This window comes from Sus scrofa, chromosome 13, assembly GCF_054392235.1.
Source record: "Sus scrofa isolate SSC_HxYL_T2T_F1_AM1 chromosome 13, Sscrofa_HxYL_maternal_Yorkshire_Landrace_v2.0, whole genome shotgun sequence".
NCBI classification, from domain to species: domain Eukaryota; kingdom Metazoa; phylum Chordata; class Mammalia; order Artiodactyla; family Suidae; genus Sus; species Sus scrofa.
In genome coordinates this window covers 70,739,710-70,755,048 of record NC_139395.1, presented here as the reverse complement: position 1 = coordinate 70,755,048, position 15,339 = coordinate 70,739,710, and the positions used below count along the sequence as shown (strand labels likewise).

The following is a 15,339-nucleotide window of genomic DNA, read 5'->3' as shown; positions in this document are numbered from 1 at the left end:
CACACCCAGTTTCCATTCTTCTCTTTTTCCTTTAAGTTACAGAAACACTTTCCCTTTACTATTATCGTTATGTTTTGGCTTGGCCCATGTTCACAAGGTTTTTCTGAAATTTTCCATCTCCTTTGCAGCTAGGGATGGCTTTGTGGCTAATTTCAGTTTGGTGGATATGAGTGAAAATGATAGGTTCTATTTCTAGGTTCTGTTCTGTGGTTGATTGAATGATGGTCCCTCAAGTATATCCATGTCCTAATCACTGGAACCTGTGGAATGTGTGTGTTCCTTTCTGTAGCAAAAGAAACTTTCAATGTGCAGTTAATTTAAAGATCTTGAGATGGCATCCTGGATTATCTGGGTGAGCCCAGTGTAATGACAAAAGTCCCTATAAGAGGGCTGCAGAGAGTTAGGGTCATGGCAGTGTGTCATGGAAGCAGAGGTTTGAATGTTGGCTTTGAAGGTGGAGGAAGGGCCATAAGTCAAGGAATTCTTGCAGCCCCTAGAGACTGGAACTCTTTTAACACCTTGATTTTAGCTCATCAGATCCATTTTAGACTTTCAACCTCTTGAACTGACAGATAATAAGTTTATGATGTTTTAAGCCACAGAATGTTTTTTTGGCATTTTTTTATAGCAGCAGTAGGAAAAAAATGAAAAAAAGAAAACCACTTGTATTCCACTCAGGTATTTTCCTTTTCCTCTGGGTTGGACCATGAAAATGGTAGAACCTAAACTGGACCTTGCAGAGGAGGATGGTGGAGGAAGCTATCCTAGATACCTGAGTGACCTCATGGCACAGAGCTATTGATGTCTGCATTGCAAAGTTAGAGAAAAATAAGCTTCTGTCTTATTGGGGCCGCTGTATGATGAATTTCTTTGTACCAGCCTATAATCTCCTCTGGCCACATTTGTCAGGATTCTTAATTTGTAAGTAATATCAACTGACTACCTGTTTAAGCAGAAGGGGTATTTATTTAAAGGGTGTTTAATAAATCAAGGAGAAAACATCTATGTGGGCCACAGAGCCAAGCCAAGAATGTGGAAAACACCATGGACCTCTTACCTACCTTGTATCATGAATACTATGACCAGTGTAAGATCCAGGTGCCAGAATTGCTGTTGTGTGTTCTCCAGAAAATGAATGGCACCACCACCTTTGCCATCACTCTCCACTGAGATGAATGTTGACAGTCCTTGTGACTCTGTGCCATCAGCTTCCCATTCAAAGTCTGGGGAGGGTGCATTTACTTGCCAGAGCCTAAGTCATGAACTGCATGATAGCAAGGAAGCCTGGGGTAAAACAAGTTTCTGGCAACTGGGGTTCTGTTCTGGGCAATTTAGCCCAAATGGGGACAGTTCTCATATGTAGGTAATGAGGATGGTGGCTACCCAGACAGAGTGGCAGAAGTCCACTCCACCTGGGATAGGAACATGAGGGTAATTGTAAAGTGGGTTCCATTATTTACTTAGCAGTAACATCTTGGAACTTGACACTTGCATATGTAACCTTTTCAGTAGGCAGTGATGTGTCTGTTTTTAGCTCCCACTATTTGAAGAGCTAATGTGTATTTTTTTTTTTTTTTCCATTGAGCTTATTTGGTTTCAAATGAAAAAGGTATTCTGAAGAGGGGAAATGAGAAGGCAGAAACATCTGCAATCTGGCAACCAAAAGAAGCATGAAGAAGAGGTGGGTTGAGCAGTGGAATGTGTAGAAGCAAATAGATAGAACCCAGCAGCTGTGGTGGGGATGCTGCTCAAAGCCACTCCCCCAGAAAAGGAACAGGGGGGCAAACCGTTATTGAGTTGCATGATGCATTGGAACATTGAGCTAATCAGGCAATCTAATTGACTGAACATCTGCAGCTGCGTGATCATTATTCTCAGATGGGCATTCTCTCTGCATGCCAGGGCTGCCTCAGTGTCTCTCAGCCTTCCTCATGAAAGCTTACATTGGGGTTTACATTTCAACTGCTTTGAATTGCACTGAAATTCAAGTGATTAAGTATAAGGTCAAATACAGTAAATTTTTTTTTTCTTTCCTTTGTCAGAACTGCTTCGAAGGAAAGGTTGGAAAAGTTGAAGGGCCCAGGGGGAAGGGTACTTCAATGACTTGACTGAAAGCGCTCTGGAACTGTGTTAATAGAAAGCAGCCAGGCAGAATTCAGAACTGAGCCAGGGATGCGAAGGGAGAGGCAGAGAGAAAAAAGAATGCGCAGCCAAGGTTTCCAAAGCCTCCACCAGCTTACCTTGAACTCATTTTTGAGCAAAGTGATTTACCTTCACAGGCCCATCATTAGCCCCCCCTTTTTTTTTTCTTTGAGTTTATTACCTGGATATAATTTGTGTCATTGCCTAAGTCCTAATTATTTTCAATAACCATTTTCTGGATGCTGTTGCCATAGCATCTAATTCTTAGGCAAACAGAGAAGAAATAACAATGACGTGTGTACCTTCCCTTTAGAGACCAAAGGAAAGATTTAAAAAGGGAAGAAAACTCAAGAAATAAAATTTTTTAAAGAGAGGAAAACAGTATTAATGGAGGAAATTATGAAAATAACACCAGATGCAACAAAAGCAGGTCTTGATTTACTTGTATTTGTATCTGACTGTGTAAAATTCTGATCGTGTTTATTTTCACAGCTAGTCATATATGCTAGAATCCATTACCTGCAACTATGTTAACATTTTGTTTTGTTTTGTTTTGTGTTGTGTTGTCAGTGGTTTATGCTGGGGATGAGAATAGAAAATGATGTGGCTGGTGGAAATGCTGTGAAAATGCCAAGAGGCTTATAAGATCTCAGTCCCAAGGGTTTAGGTGAATTACTGTCCTAGATGAGTCAGGTTTGTGAAAAGAGCTTACTTCAGATCTTCTGGAAATGTGGTGGTTTATTTTTTTATTTTTTTATTTTTTTTTTAAGCATCATGTGGAGCTGCATTTTGAATGCTAAATCCGATTCAGTCTTTCTTACTTGTGAAATATATGGTCAGTAGAAATAAAAATAAAATGTGTTTCTGTAAAAAACATGATTCTGTGATCTCTTGGTGAAGAAGGCATGTCCTCTTTAAAAAATGATTTGGAGAAATCATTTATTTACCAAGAACTGGCGAGTTGTATCTGTGCCTGAAGTAGAAAGTGCTGAGAATATGATGGTTTTTCCCAGTCCCTTTCTTATGGAGCTTCCTTGCTGGAGGAGAGGAGATGGGCACTAAATGTGAAAATAAAGGCACATCATCAACGCAGGGAGTCATAATGGATATGAGGACAGTACAACAAGGTTTTGGAACCGGGGAGGTGAGGGAAGGAGGACCTTTCTGGAAGAAGGTTTCTCCTGAGTAGAGACCAGAAACGTGAGAAGAAAAGGCAGCTGTGGAGGCTGTGGCAGAAGGAAGATTCTTAGACTTCAGCAAGTGCAAATGCCCTGAGAAGAACACCCCTGACTTACTGGAAGAACAGGAAGAGGGCCGCCTTGATCAGAGGGCAGAGCAGGAGCCTGAGAGTGAAGGAAGAGGAGGTTACAGGGAGAAACAGGGACCAGGCATGGAGGCCCTTGTGGCCCATGATCAGGAGTCTAGATTTTATTTATTCCACAGACAAGGGGAAGCCATTGAAGAAGTTTAAGCAGGGGACTGTGCTGATCTGTGTTTTTAGACCTTGGCTTCTGGGAGGAGAGTGGAAAGGAGGAAGGCAAGAATAGAAGCAGACTACTTAAATTTCTGTTTCAGTAATCCTGTTGAGAGATTAGGATAGTTTGGATTCGGGTGGTGGCCTGGAGATGAGAGACCCTGATAGATTTTTTCTGAATTGCTATAAATACATGTTTGCATGCATGTATACACATAAATGTGTATACTTGAAATTATAATTCACTATTAATTTTATTTTGTATGTAAAATTAAATATTATAAGGCATTTAAAGGAAAATAAGGCAAGTGAGGCATGTATAAAAATACCTGACTTCCTTTTGAAAGTTATCAATAATAACTTTATCCATGATAAGCAATAACCCTTATCAGGCAGTCACTCTTTACCTGGCACTATATTCAGTGCCCTGTAGCTAGTAGCTCTTCTGATCCTCACGAGGCAGGTGGCATTATTATTCCTCTTCCAGAGGAGGAATTGATGGTGAACTGGTCAGTGAGGTCACTGCTGGGATTTGCATCCAGGGTTGTCTGGCTTCCACACTTGGGTGGTACTGACACTGTGTAGCGGCATCCTTTAGTCATCCAGTTCACGTGGTGAATGGAAAAATCACAAGTCTCTTGAGTTGATGCTCTTGGAATAAGGGATACAGGATCTTACTTTCCTGGGAGAGGCATGCTCTGAACTACGAGAATTAGTTTGGACTTCCAGATTGCATGTTAACTGAGACAGTTGTCTCCGTGATTCTGGTAATGAGTCCCTGAAATACACTTTGGGGAGCTACAAAATCTGTGTCTTATTATATTAAGCAATTGCATAGTGTGATCAGAAAGCCATCTAAAGAGAAGAAAAAAGTCCAAGTAAAATAGGATGACTGGGTCTTCATTTCCTCTGAGGAAGCAGACTTTTTTTCCCCCTTCCCTTTCTCTTTTTCTCCTTTGTGGCTAAAATATTGCTTCGTGTCGATGTGTTTCTTTAGGTTTTGGGTCCAGGTTGGTTATGTGTGTCTTTGTTTATTTTCATCTTCTATGTTTCCCCTCCAGTTCTGTCAGGACTAACGGCCAGCCACAGAGCTCCCTGCTGGTTGAGGTAGCCGTGTAAGTCACAAGGTACACACAGTGACTGCCACATGCCAAAGTCCCCGAACGTGGAACCCTCTGAGCTGCTGGGAAGCAGGGCTCTAATGAGGCCCCAGAGGAGCGGGGGTGGCCAGTGCCTCTCTGTCACATCGCTACCGAGGAGTCAGCAACATCCTGGGGGTTGTTAATACTGAAAAGCCCATTGATGCAAATTGTTTAAGTCCCTATATCTAAAAAATAAGGTTTTTTGGAGCAGAAAAGTAGCTTAGCAATTCTTCATCTACTTACTTCACTTTGCTGGCAAGGAAGCTGAGCTATAGGCTAGACATGAGAACTTGGTAAAGCTTTCACAGTGTCAGAACTGGGACTTAAACCCACTTGTGTGAGTTTTTTCCTAGTAATTTTAATAATGAAAATAGTTGTTAATGTTTATGTAGCTTATTACTTCTTGTGCCTTAGATTATTGGTTCTTAGAATAACTCCTGGAGCAGAGTTCCTTGTATTTAATCCCATGTAACAGGTGGAGAAAATTATAATATATATATTGACATATGTAAGTAATTTATTGAAAGTCAAAGAGGTAGTAAATAGCAGATTAAAGACTCAAACCAAGTGCATCTTACCAAAGACTATGCGGATCTTTTTTATGCTGTTCTTTTTCCATTTGACTCTTGAGATGATATATATCTGATTTAAAAAAAGAAAAACAGGGCTCTGTATGCCACAGATCATCATTTTTAATATATGGCATAGGGATACATGGAGATGTCATTAACAGTTGCTGAGGAATGTTGCAAAGGTTTACTTCTAAAACTGGAAGATGTCTTAGATGGTATGGTGTTCCTGGCAAGATCAACTTTGAGACAGCGATCTGCATGTAGGAAGTTTGTTTGGGAGTGCTTTCAGGGTCAGCTCCTGTGAAAGAGTAAAGGAAAGAGGATTGAACCAAGGAAGGAGGTGAACTGTGACGTGGTAGTTACATCAGAGGCTCAGCCCCTCTCATGGGGAGATCTGAGCTGAGATGGCTCTTAAGGATTGCCTTGCCCTGGGTCATGACACTGGCCCTTTATACCCCCTTCAAAAGGCAGCAGTTGCCTACAGGCTGTCACCGAGGAAGGAACCACTGAGTAAGGTGATTCTCTTTAGCCCAAGGCACTTCCTGTAGAAGGACTCTGCCACCTGCACTTGCAGTGGCTAGAGTCATGAATGCCTCATTCTGAAGGGACCTCTGCAGTCCACCTCTTGTGCTGAACACATCCAATTGCTTCATATAATAGGTTTTTGGAAACAGCTTCTTCACGATTCTTGTTGGTCTTATGTTTTGGAAAAACTTAACAAATATTTAGTCCTGTTAGAGGACCGCCAATAGAACAAAATCCATTATATCCCCCTGCCTTTGTTCTCCATGTGCAAAACCTGTATATCATTATACAGATAATATATTAAAAATATTGTATAAATAATTACTTGTAGAGACAGTTATTGGCTTTCTACTTTGCTCTCTGTTCTAGATTCTCCGTAGCTGCCACTTCCTTTCCCTCTTTCTGTGTTTACTGATCCTCTAGCATGTAGACCCTGAAGTGACTAGGTACAGACTACAACTTAAAGTTCACTGGGGCTCTGGCTGTGCCCCCCTGCTGGAAGTATTCCCTCCCTGAGAACAAAGGTTTTTAAATAATCAGAATTTCAATGAATGTAAAAAAGAAATTTCCTATGTGTGTCAATGAAATTCATAAGTGAGGCCACTTCAGCTTCTATTCCTCAGTTCCTAGATGTATGTATTCTGCTTATTAAAGACACAGAACTGGAGTTCCCATCGTGGCGCAGTGGTTAACGAATCCGACTAGGAACCATGAGGTTGCAGGTTCGATCCCTGCCTTCTTCAGTGGGTTAACGATCCGGCGTTGCCTTGAGCTGTGGTGTAGGTCGCAGACGTGGCTTGGATCCTGCGTTGCTGTGGCTGGCGTAGGCTGGCAGCTACAGCTCTGATTAGACCCCTAGCCTGGGAATCTCCATATGCCGCAGGAGGCGGCCCAAGAAATGGCAAAAAAGACAAAAAAAAAAAAAAAAAAAAAAAGACACAGAACCATAAAATGATCATTGATTTAGGGTTTATTCTGTGTACTAGAGAAAGATACCTCATTCTAACAAGAAATCCTCTGCATACTGATGCCTCACTGTACCTTCGGAATGCCTGGACAACTGGGTACCCATATGTAAAACAAGTTAGACCACTGCTTAGCACTACAGGCCAAGTCATTTCAAAATAGGTGATGGGCCTACCTATAAGAGCTAAAACTATAAAATCTTAGAAGAAAAGTGTAAATTTCTGTGACTTTGGATTCGGCAGCGATTCCTTAGCTATGTCATTGAAGTGTCAAAAAAGACAAAAATTGGACTTTTTCAAAATTATAAACATTTGTGTTTTAAAGGACACATTAAGAAAATGAATAGGTAACCAATAGAAAGGGGTAAAATATTTTTAAAGTCATATATCTGATAAGAGACTTGTATCCAGAATTCATAAATAACTTTTCAAGGCAAGACTAAAAAGACAAGTAACCCAATTTTTAAAATGGTCAAAGGCTTTGAGTAGACATTTCTCTAATGAAGATATACAAATGTCCAATAAGCACATAAAAATATACTCAAGACAATTAAAAGATAAGCCACATACTTGGAGAAAGTATTTATCAAGCACATTTCTGTTAAAGGACTGTGATTCAAAATGTACAAAGAACTCTTAAAATTCAACAATAAGAAAACAAACAACCTGGTTAAAAAATAAACAAGAAATCTTAATGGAGACCTCACCAAGGAAGATATACAGATAGCAAATAAATGTATGAAAAGATGTTCCACATTATATGTCATCAGGGAAATGCAAGTGAAAATGAGATACCACTACCTAAGTATTAGAATGGCCAAAATCCAGAACTCTGACAACACCATACACTGAGGATATGGAACAGCAATAACTCTCATTTATTCCTGGTGGGAATGCAGAATGTTAGAGTCACTTGAAAGACAGTTTGACAGTTTATCACGAAAGGAAACATCCTCTTACCATATGATGTAGCCACCATGTTCCTTGATCTTTACCAGAGAAGCTGAAAGCTGTGTCCATACAGAAATCTGCACCTGGATGTTTTAAGGCAGCTGTATTAATAATTACCAGAGCATGGAGGTAACTTAGATATCCTTCAGTAGGTAAATGGATAAATTAACTATAAAACTTCTGAAAAGTGGAGTATTATTTAGTGCTAAAAAGAAATGTTCTATCAAGTTTTGAAAAGATATGGCAGAACCTTAAATGCCTATTTCTAAGTCAAATGCACCAATCTGAAAAGGTTACATATTGCATGATTCCAACTCTTTGACATTCTGGAAAAGTCAACACCGTGGAAACAGTAGAAAGATCAGTATTTGCTGAGGGTTAAGGGAAGAGAAGGGTGGATAGGCGGAGCACAGATGATTTTTTAGGGCAGTAAAACTACTCTTTATGATACTGTAATGATGCATATATGTAGACATTTTACCAAAATCCATAGAAGGTATAGCACCAAGAGTGAACCCCAAGGTAAACTATGGACTTGGGTGATAATGAGTTGTCAGTGTTAAGTTCATAATTTGTAACAAATGTACCCCTCTGGTGTGGGATGTCGATAACCTGGCAGGCTATGTTTGTATGTGGGGCCGGGTGGTGGGGGGGATAGATGGGCAAAATGTATATTTTCCAGTCAGTTTTGCTGTAAACCTAAAACTGCTCTAGAGGTTTTTTTGTTTGTTTGGCTTTTTTTTTTTTTTTTTTTTTTTTTAGGGCCATTCCCGTGGCACATGGAGTTTCCCAGGCTAGGGGTCTAATCAGAGCTGCAGCTGCCAGCCTACACCAGAGCCACAGCAACATCAGATCCAAGCTGTGTCTGCGACTTACACCACAGCATGGCAATGCTGGATCCTTGACCCACTGAGCAAGGTCAGGGATTGAACCTGCAACCTCATGGTTCATAGTCGGATTTGCCATCATGGGAACTCTCTAAAGTCTATTTTTAAAAGTGACCATTATTTCACTTTATCAGGCTGACAGCCTCTTGGTATTGTGGAGTGTGTTAAGACGATTGGCCCCTGTGCCCTTGGGCCCCCTTCTGCATCACCATTGCGGTAAAGTAGTGTTTTTGTTTCTTTGTTTGTTTATCTGATGTGCTATAGTGATCTTACTTTGGATGATTTAGATACCTTATAAGCCTTTATATTGTAGTTCTAGCTAAGATGCATGGGCAGAAAAGGCAGTTTTATACCTGGAATATAAATTAATTTCCATCAAGATGAATAACTGTACCTTCCAACATGGAAGGGCTTTGATCTAAGTCTCCTCATTGCCCAGTTTCACCTGTTTGTGGGGTATTGCCATGTGGGGGGACTCAGCATTGCTCGCTTAATGGCAGCTTGGCCTTGCTTTGTCGAGTAGGGAAACCATGCTTTGGGGCCCATCCATAGCCTTCCATCTGTGCTGCCACTCCATTCATATACCTGTTGTGCCACCTCCGTGGTGGTTGTTGATGAATGTGGCTGATACCATCTGGTGAGCTCTTCTGCCCAAACTGGGTATTTGGTCTCTCTATGGTGTGTGTTATCTTGTAATACTCAGGTCTTCACATTTTGTTCCCACTCCTATTTTTGCTTACATGACTGTCCCCCCAGGTTGCCCTAGCTCTGATCTACAAATTTATTTTTAGGCTCCTGACCAACTATTTACCACTGTCTTGCAGTTCATTTTATTCTTACCTTGGGATACTCCTGTTTTAACAGCAAATGGATGCTCTTCCCATTGTGAAGGTTTTCCTCCACTGCTATCTTTCAGGATCACCTCTGATCGAATATGTGGTATAATGGTTTATTTCTGATTTGCACCCACATACATAGCTGGCTGGTCTGATCCTGCTTGTGCCTGATCCCAGAAATACCATTTTCATGTTATGATGGATTTCTGATGTGCCTGCCTGACCAGATGTTTTGATGGGCCTCATTGAATCCAGGTTGTGATGGCCATTTCTGTCAGAATGGTCATATGATATCCCATGTAATATCAGACATCTCTCTTTGCCAGGGCTCAGTGGTGTTCTATAGACTGTTTTTCAAGTGGTATATAATTCTTCACTGCAGATGGCATGTACTTGCTTCAGAACCCTGAGGGGGTATGCTGTGATTCTCTTATTGGGGCTGGCTATAAACAATGCATTTACCCACCGCTGATACCTCTAAACCCATAGCATCTGCCGGGTCATTCGGCCCCAGGAGAAGGGCCGCTTATGCTACTGCCTTGGTCTGCTGCAGAGTCTTTTCCTGCTCCAGTCCTTCAGCATTGGCAGCCTTTGCATCACATGTTGAACAGGTCAGAGAGGTATTCAGAAGAGAAAGAAACTTAACTAGTGCTAGAAGGTTTGACATGAAGTTTCTGTCCTTCACTTTGGGGAAAATGTCCCAGGTCATGGGACTGTAACAATTAAAAAATTTCAAAAGTGCAGCCATGAGTCAAACCACTGGATGTTGGTTGGGTTTTCCTCCCACCTTCTGGAACATTTGTATTATATCCTGCCTTCTAATATCTTTGGAGTTATCTTGCTCAATTGGTCTGATTATTATGATGTTATTGGTATAATATCATGTTCTGCAGAGTATCCACGTTGTCTGAGTCCCTTGAATCTATAGCATGTCAAGGAGTGGAAGACTTACTGTAGCCTTGAGATGAGACCATAAATGCATACTGTTGTCTGTCTCAAGCCAGTGCCCTAGAATAGTATAGAAAGCTCAGTGATTTGTATTATGAGTCCTACATAATTTTATTTCAAAAGCTGATATGGTATATAAAAAGGACATGACCAATATACATGTGATTTTGAGAAAAAAAATTCTAACTAAATTGTAAAAATTCTAACTAAAATATTAACCATTGGAATTCATCAGTATGTTAGGTTAATAATTCTGACCAGGAACTGTTTATTCCCTGAAGGTAGGAATATTTTACTATGTCATCAGAGTCAGGAAGTAATTTTGAAGACCCATGTGAGCATAGTAAATATGTACTGAAAAACCATCTGATAAGGTTCAGCTGCCATTCCTCATTTAATACATAGATAAAATATAAATTATTTACATATGATAAAGGCCATGTAGTCAAAACTATCAAAGCCACATATATTGGTCTAAATGATCAACTGCTAATATTAAGAAGTAGACAAAGATGCCTTTGATCATCATTACTTCCAAAAACATTTTCTTATCAAATCTACATGATTTGACATAAGAACAGACATGTAGATTAGCAAATAGAATACAGAATCAGAAGTAGATAATTATATGTATAGTAATTGTGTATATACCAAAAATGTCATTTCAATGTAATGGTAAATGGATGATTAATTTAAGAAATAGTACTGCAACAATCACTATCCATCTGGAGTAAAATTAATGTGGACCCCTTACCTAATATCTTTATATAGTATATATAGTATATATATGTGTGTGTGTGTGGATAGATAGATATGAATTCTGTATGCATTAAGGAGTTAGATTTTAACAAAATAAAATTTTTGAAGGATATTTAAGAGGCTATTTGTTTAATTTAGTGGTGAGAAAACAATGCTTAATCAAGATAGCAACACAAAATATTTTAAAAACTATAGACATATTTTCTATGTAAAACTTAATGAAAATAACTATATAAAATATTAGCATGAAGAAAATCATTTTCATTGTCAAATATGTTGAGGAGGAAGTTCCCATTGTGGTGCAGCAGAAACAAACCTGGGACTAGTATCCATGTGGATGCAGGTTTGATCCCTGGCCTTGCTCAGTGGGTTAAGGATCAGGCATTGCTGTGAGCTGTGGTGTAGGTCTCAGGCGTGACTCGGATCCCAAGTTGCTGTGGCTGTGGCATAGGCTGCCAGCTGTACCTCCGATTCGACCCCTAGCCTGAGAATTTCCATATGGTGTAGGTGCAGTCCTAAAAAGCAAAAATGAAATAAATAAAATAAAATGTTGAAAATTTCTAACATGGATGACAGGTGCAAAGGGTTAATACCCACAATATACAAAGGGTTCTTAAAAATAGATATCTGTAATTACATGTCTTTATGTACAGTTCAATAAAAAAAAATGAAGAAAGAAACCAACAGGCAGTTCATGGAAAAGTAAAGTCAAAGAGCTAACAAATACATAAAAAGATGCTCAAATTCATGACAAGGGAAAAGTGAAAAAGTGACATTTGATTGCTTGGTAGAAATGCAAATTGTTTACTCTTTTAGTAAAACAATTTGGTGTTTATATTTTACATATATTTTCATTTCTGGAAATCTGTTTTATATAAATGAAAGTATGTGTGTGTGTGTTATATGAGGACTATCAAAGTGTTGGAAACGGTTGCATTTGTTTTGATACATCTATTCACTGTATATTATATAACTATAAAAATGATGTATTAGTTTTATGCCATTGACTTGGAGAAATTTTCATTGGATGTTACTAAGAATAGCAAGTTGCAGAAAAAAATTGGAGTTCCCGCTGTGGCACCATGGGTTAAGAATCCAGCTGCAGAAGCTTGGGTCACTGGGGAGATGCAGGTTTGCTCCCTTGTCCAGTTGCAGTGGGTTAAAGGATCCAGCATTGCCGCAGCTGCCACACAGGTCACAGCTATGGCTTGGATTCAGTCTCTGGCTCAGGAACTTCTGTTTGCCCTGGGTGCTGCCATAAAAAAATTATGTGTGTGTGTGTGTGTGTGTGTGTGTGTACCCATATACCTTTTACAAATCAATGACAAACACTTCATATAAGTATACATGTATGCATGAGTATGTATGTATGAATGTATATGTGAATGTTTTAATAAAATTATCAATAAATATCAGGGAAACTATGGACAAATACCTGAATATGGCTTGTTAACCTGGAAGAAGTGTGATGGGAATGACAGTAATGTGTGTTGATAGAAAAAAGAGTGAAGTGGAGAGAAGAAGTAATAAAAGAAAAAAAACTTTAGTAAATTGGCAAAATTAAAAAAAAAAAAAAAGGTTAAAAAAACAGACCAAGTGGAAATTAGAAATTACTTTGGTTGCTTGTGAATGTAGGTATTTGTTGAGTGATCGCTTAAAGTATCAAGAAATGAAACCAAATCAAGAAGAAGTTTTAAAAGTTACTAAAGAATAATTCAGTTGAGTGGTTAAGAGCAGATATTGGACCTGGTTCTCAACTCTGTCCTTCATCTCCTGACGATGGTATGTAGAATACAGGCTACCATAAGCAAGACAGCTTTATTGATGCCATTTTTTTTGTTTGTTTGTTTTTGTCTTTTTGCCATTTCTTGGGCTGCTCCTGCGGCATATGGAGGTTCCCAGGCTAGGGGTTGAATCGGAGCTGTAGCCACCAGCCTATGCGAGAGCCACAGCAACGCGGGATCCGAGCCGCGTCTGCAACCTACACCACAGCTCACAGCAACGCCGGATCCTTAACCCACTGAGCAAGGGCAGGGATCGAACCCACAACCTCATGGTTCCTAGTCGGATTCGTTAACCACTGCGCCACGAGGGGAACTCCATAATTTTATATTCTGCTTTTTTTTTTGGTCTTTTCTTTGCCTTTTCTAGGGCCGCTCCCAAGGGATATGGAGGTTCCCAGGCTAGGGGTCTAATCGGAGCTATAGTCACCGGCCTACACAGCCACAGCAACGTGGGATCCGAGCCGCGTCTGCAACCTACACCACAACTCACAGGAACGCTGGATCCTTTAACCCATTGAGCAAGGCCAGGGACTGAACCCACAACCTCATGGTTCCTAGTTGGATTCGTTAACCACTGCGCCGCGACGGGAACTCCTTGATGCCATTTTAATTATTTGCTTTACATCACTGAATATTTGGGTATCACTGAATATTTGGGTATCCATGAAAACTGAGTTTCATATTCAAAGATTCTGTATGTTTTGTTAGAAAAAAAAGAAAAATCAAGGACTTGACTTTGGGAGGTCCCATCATGGCTCAGTGGTTAACGAATCCGACTAGGAATCATGAGGTTGCGGGTTCGATCCCTGGCTTTGCTCAGTGGGTTAAGGATCCAGCATTGCCGTGAGCTGTGGTATAGGTTGCAGACGCGGCTTGGATCCTGCTTTGCTGTGTCTCTGACATAGGCTGACAGCTACAGCTCTGATTAGACCTCTAGCCTGGGAATCTCCATGTGCTGCAGGAGTGGCCTAGAAAAGGCAAAAAGACAAAAAAAAAAAAAAAAAAAAAAGAACTTGACCTTGAAATGCAATTTTTTACTATTATTCAATTGAAAAGTTATTATAGTTGATTTGCAATGTGTTGGATGCTGCACTACAGCAAAATTATTTCAGTTATACAGATACACATGAAAGATCTTTCCCTTAACCATATTTAGTTTATATTAATTAATGCAGCTTCCATGTTTGTGAATAAATACAATACTTAGATTGATGCCTGTGACCAGACAGGTGGAGTTTATGCTCCCTTCAGATGTGGTGGTGACATTTGAGTCTGGTAAAACTGATACCAAATAGATTTCAAGTTATTAAAATATCATGGAGGGTAGAGGGGATTCCAAAAAAAAAGATAGTTTACCAAAGCCCTGAAGATGGGGCTGGTCAAATAGCATAATACATACCTTCAGAAAGATATTTTGATGAGACCGAAGCATCTAAATTGACAGCCCGTCAGATATTAGAGGAATGTTTTGGATAGATTTATGTTTAGAAAATTCAAAAGCAAATAATGGACATTTGAATTTTAGTTTGGGGTAGTAGCCACTGATTGCTGTGTTAACTAGGTGGTATTTGGAACAGTAGCCCTGCAAGGCAAACACCGCAACATTGTCTTCTGGAACTTTTGTTGTATTGTCTATATGGTGTTTTGGAATTATGTTAGGCTTTTTAAGATGGTTTGTTCTATACCTTGAAATTGTTTTGAAAGATTTTTCCATTACTTCTCAACCTCATTGTACCAGAGAATCACTGAAGCTAGATGTGTACAGTGGACATTCCCTGATGTCACATTGGTGTCTTCCTTCAGTTAATCCAAGATTAAGTAGCTTCTATATAACTGCTTTTTAAAATAAGCACTTTAGGAGAGTTACTGTTATGGCTCAGTGGTAACAAACCCAAGTAGCATCCATGAGGACATGGGTTTGATCCTTGACCTCGCTCAGTAGGTTAAGGATCCGGTGTTACTCTGAGCCGTGGTGTAGGTCACAGACGTGGCTTGGATCCCATGTTGCTCTGGCTGTGCTGGAGGCTGGCAGCTACAGCTCTGATTCAACCCCTAGCCTGGGAACTTCCATATACCATGAATGCAGCCCTAAAAGCACAAAACAATAAAAATTAAAAAAAAAAACCACTTTAAAGAATTCTGAAGGGGATGATTCAAGCCTTATCTTTCTAGAAGCGCTCATACAGTCTTCCTTTTAGAGTAGAAGATAGTCAATAGTCACACTCTAAACTTTTGAGAATCTGTTATGTATCTATAAATAGCTATTCTTATATGAAATTAAGCTATCAATCCAACAATAAATGACTTAATACTTATAAAATGATATTGCAAATACTATATTAAAAGCAAAACTT

At 39.7% G+C, this 15,339-nt stretch overlaps 1 protein-coding gene across 35 annotated transcripts in view; it reads left to right on the top strand.

The window, feature by feature from the left end:
• CNTN3 (contactin 3) overlaps positions 1 to 15,339 on the top strand; it is a 370,445-nt gene that overhangs the window by 51,581 nt on the left and 303,525 nt on the right. For 5 of the 35 annotated variants that reach the window (XM_021069228.2, XM_084989046.1, XM_084989052.1 and 2 more), the window contains one exon: positions 8,793 to 8,874. The exons of 25 other annotated variants lie outside the window; for them this stretch is intronic. Coding sequence is in view for 1 of the 10 variants with exons in the window: in XM_084989054.1 (XP_084845180.1) it covers positions 1,671 to 1,681 (11 nt within the window). In the remaining 9 variants the exon portion in view is untranslated. Of the gene's footprint in view, positions 1 to 1,585; positions 1,682 to 8,792; positions 8,875 to 15,339 lie in introns of those variants that run through there. 5 more of the 35 variants (XM_084989057.1, XM_084989062.1, XM_084989044.1 and 2 more) reach the window with 3 other exon arrangements.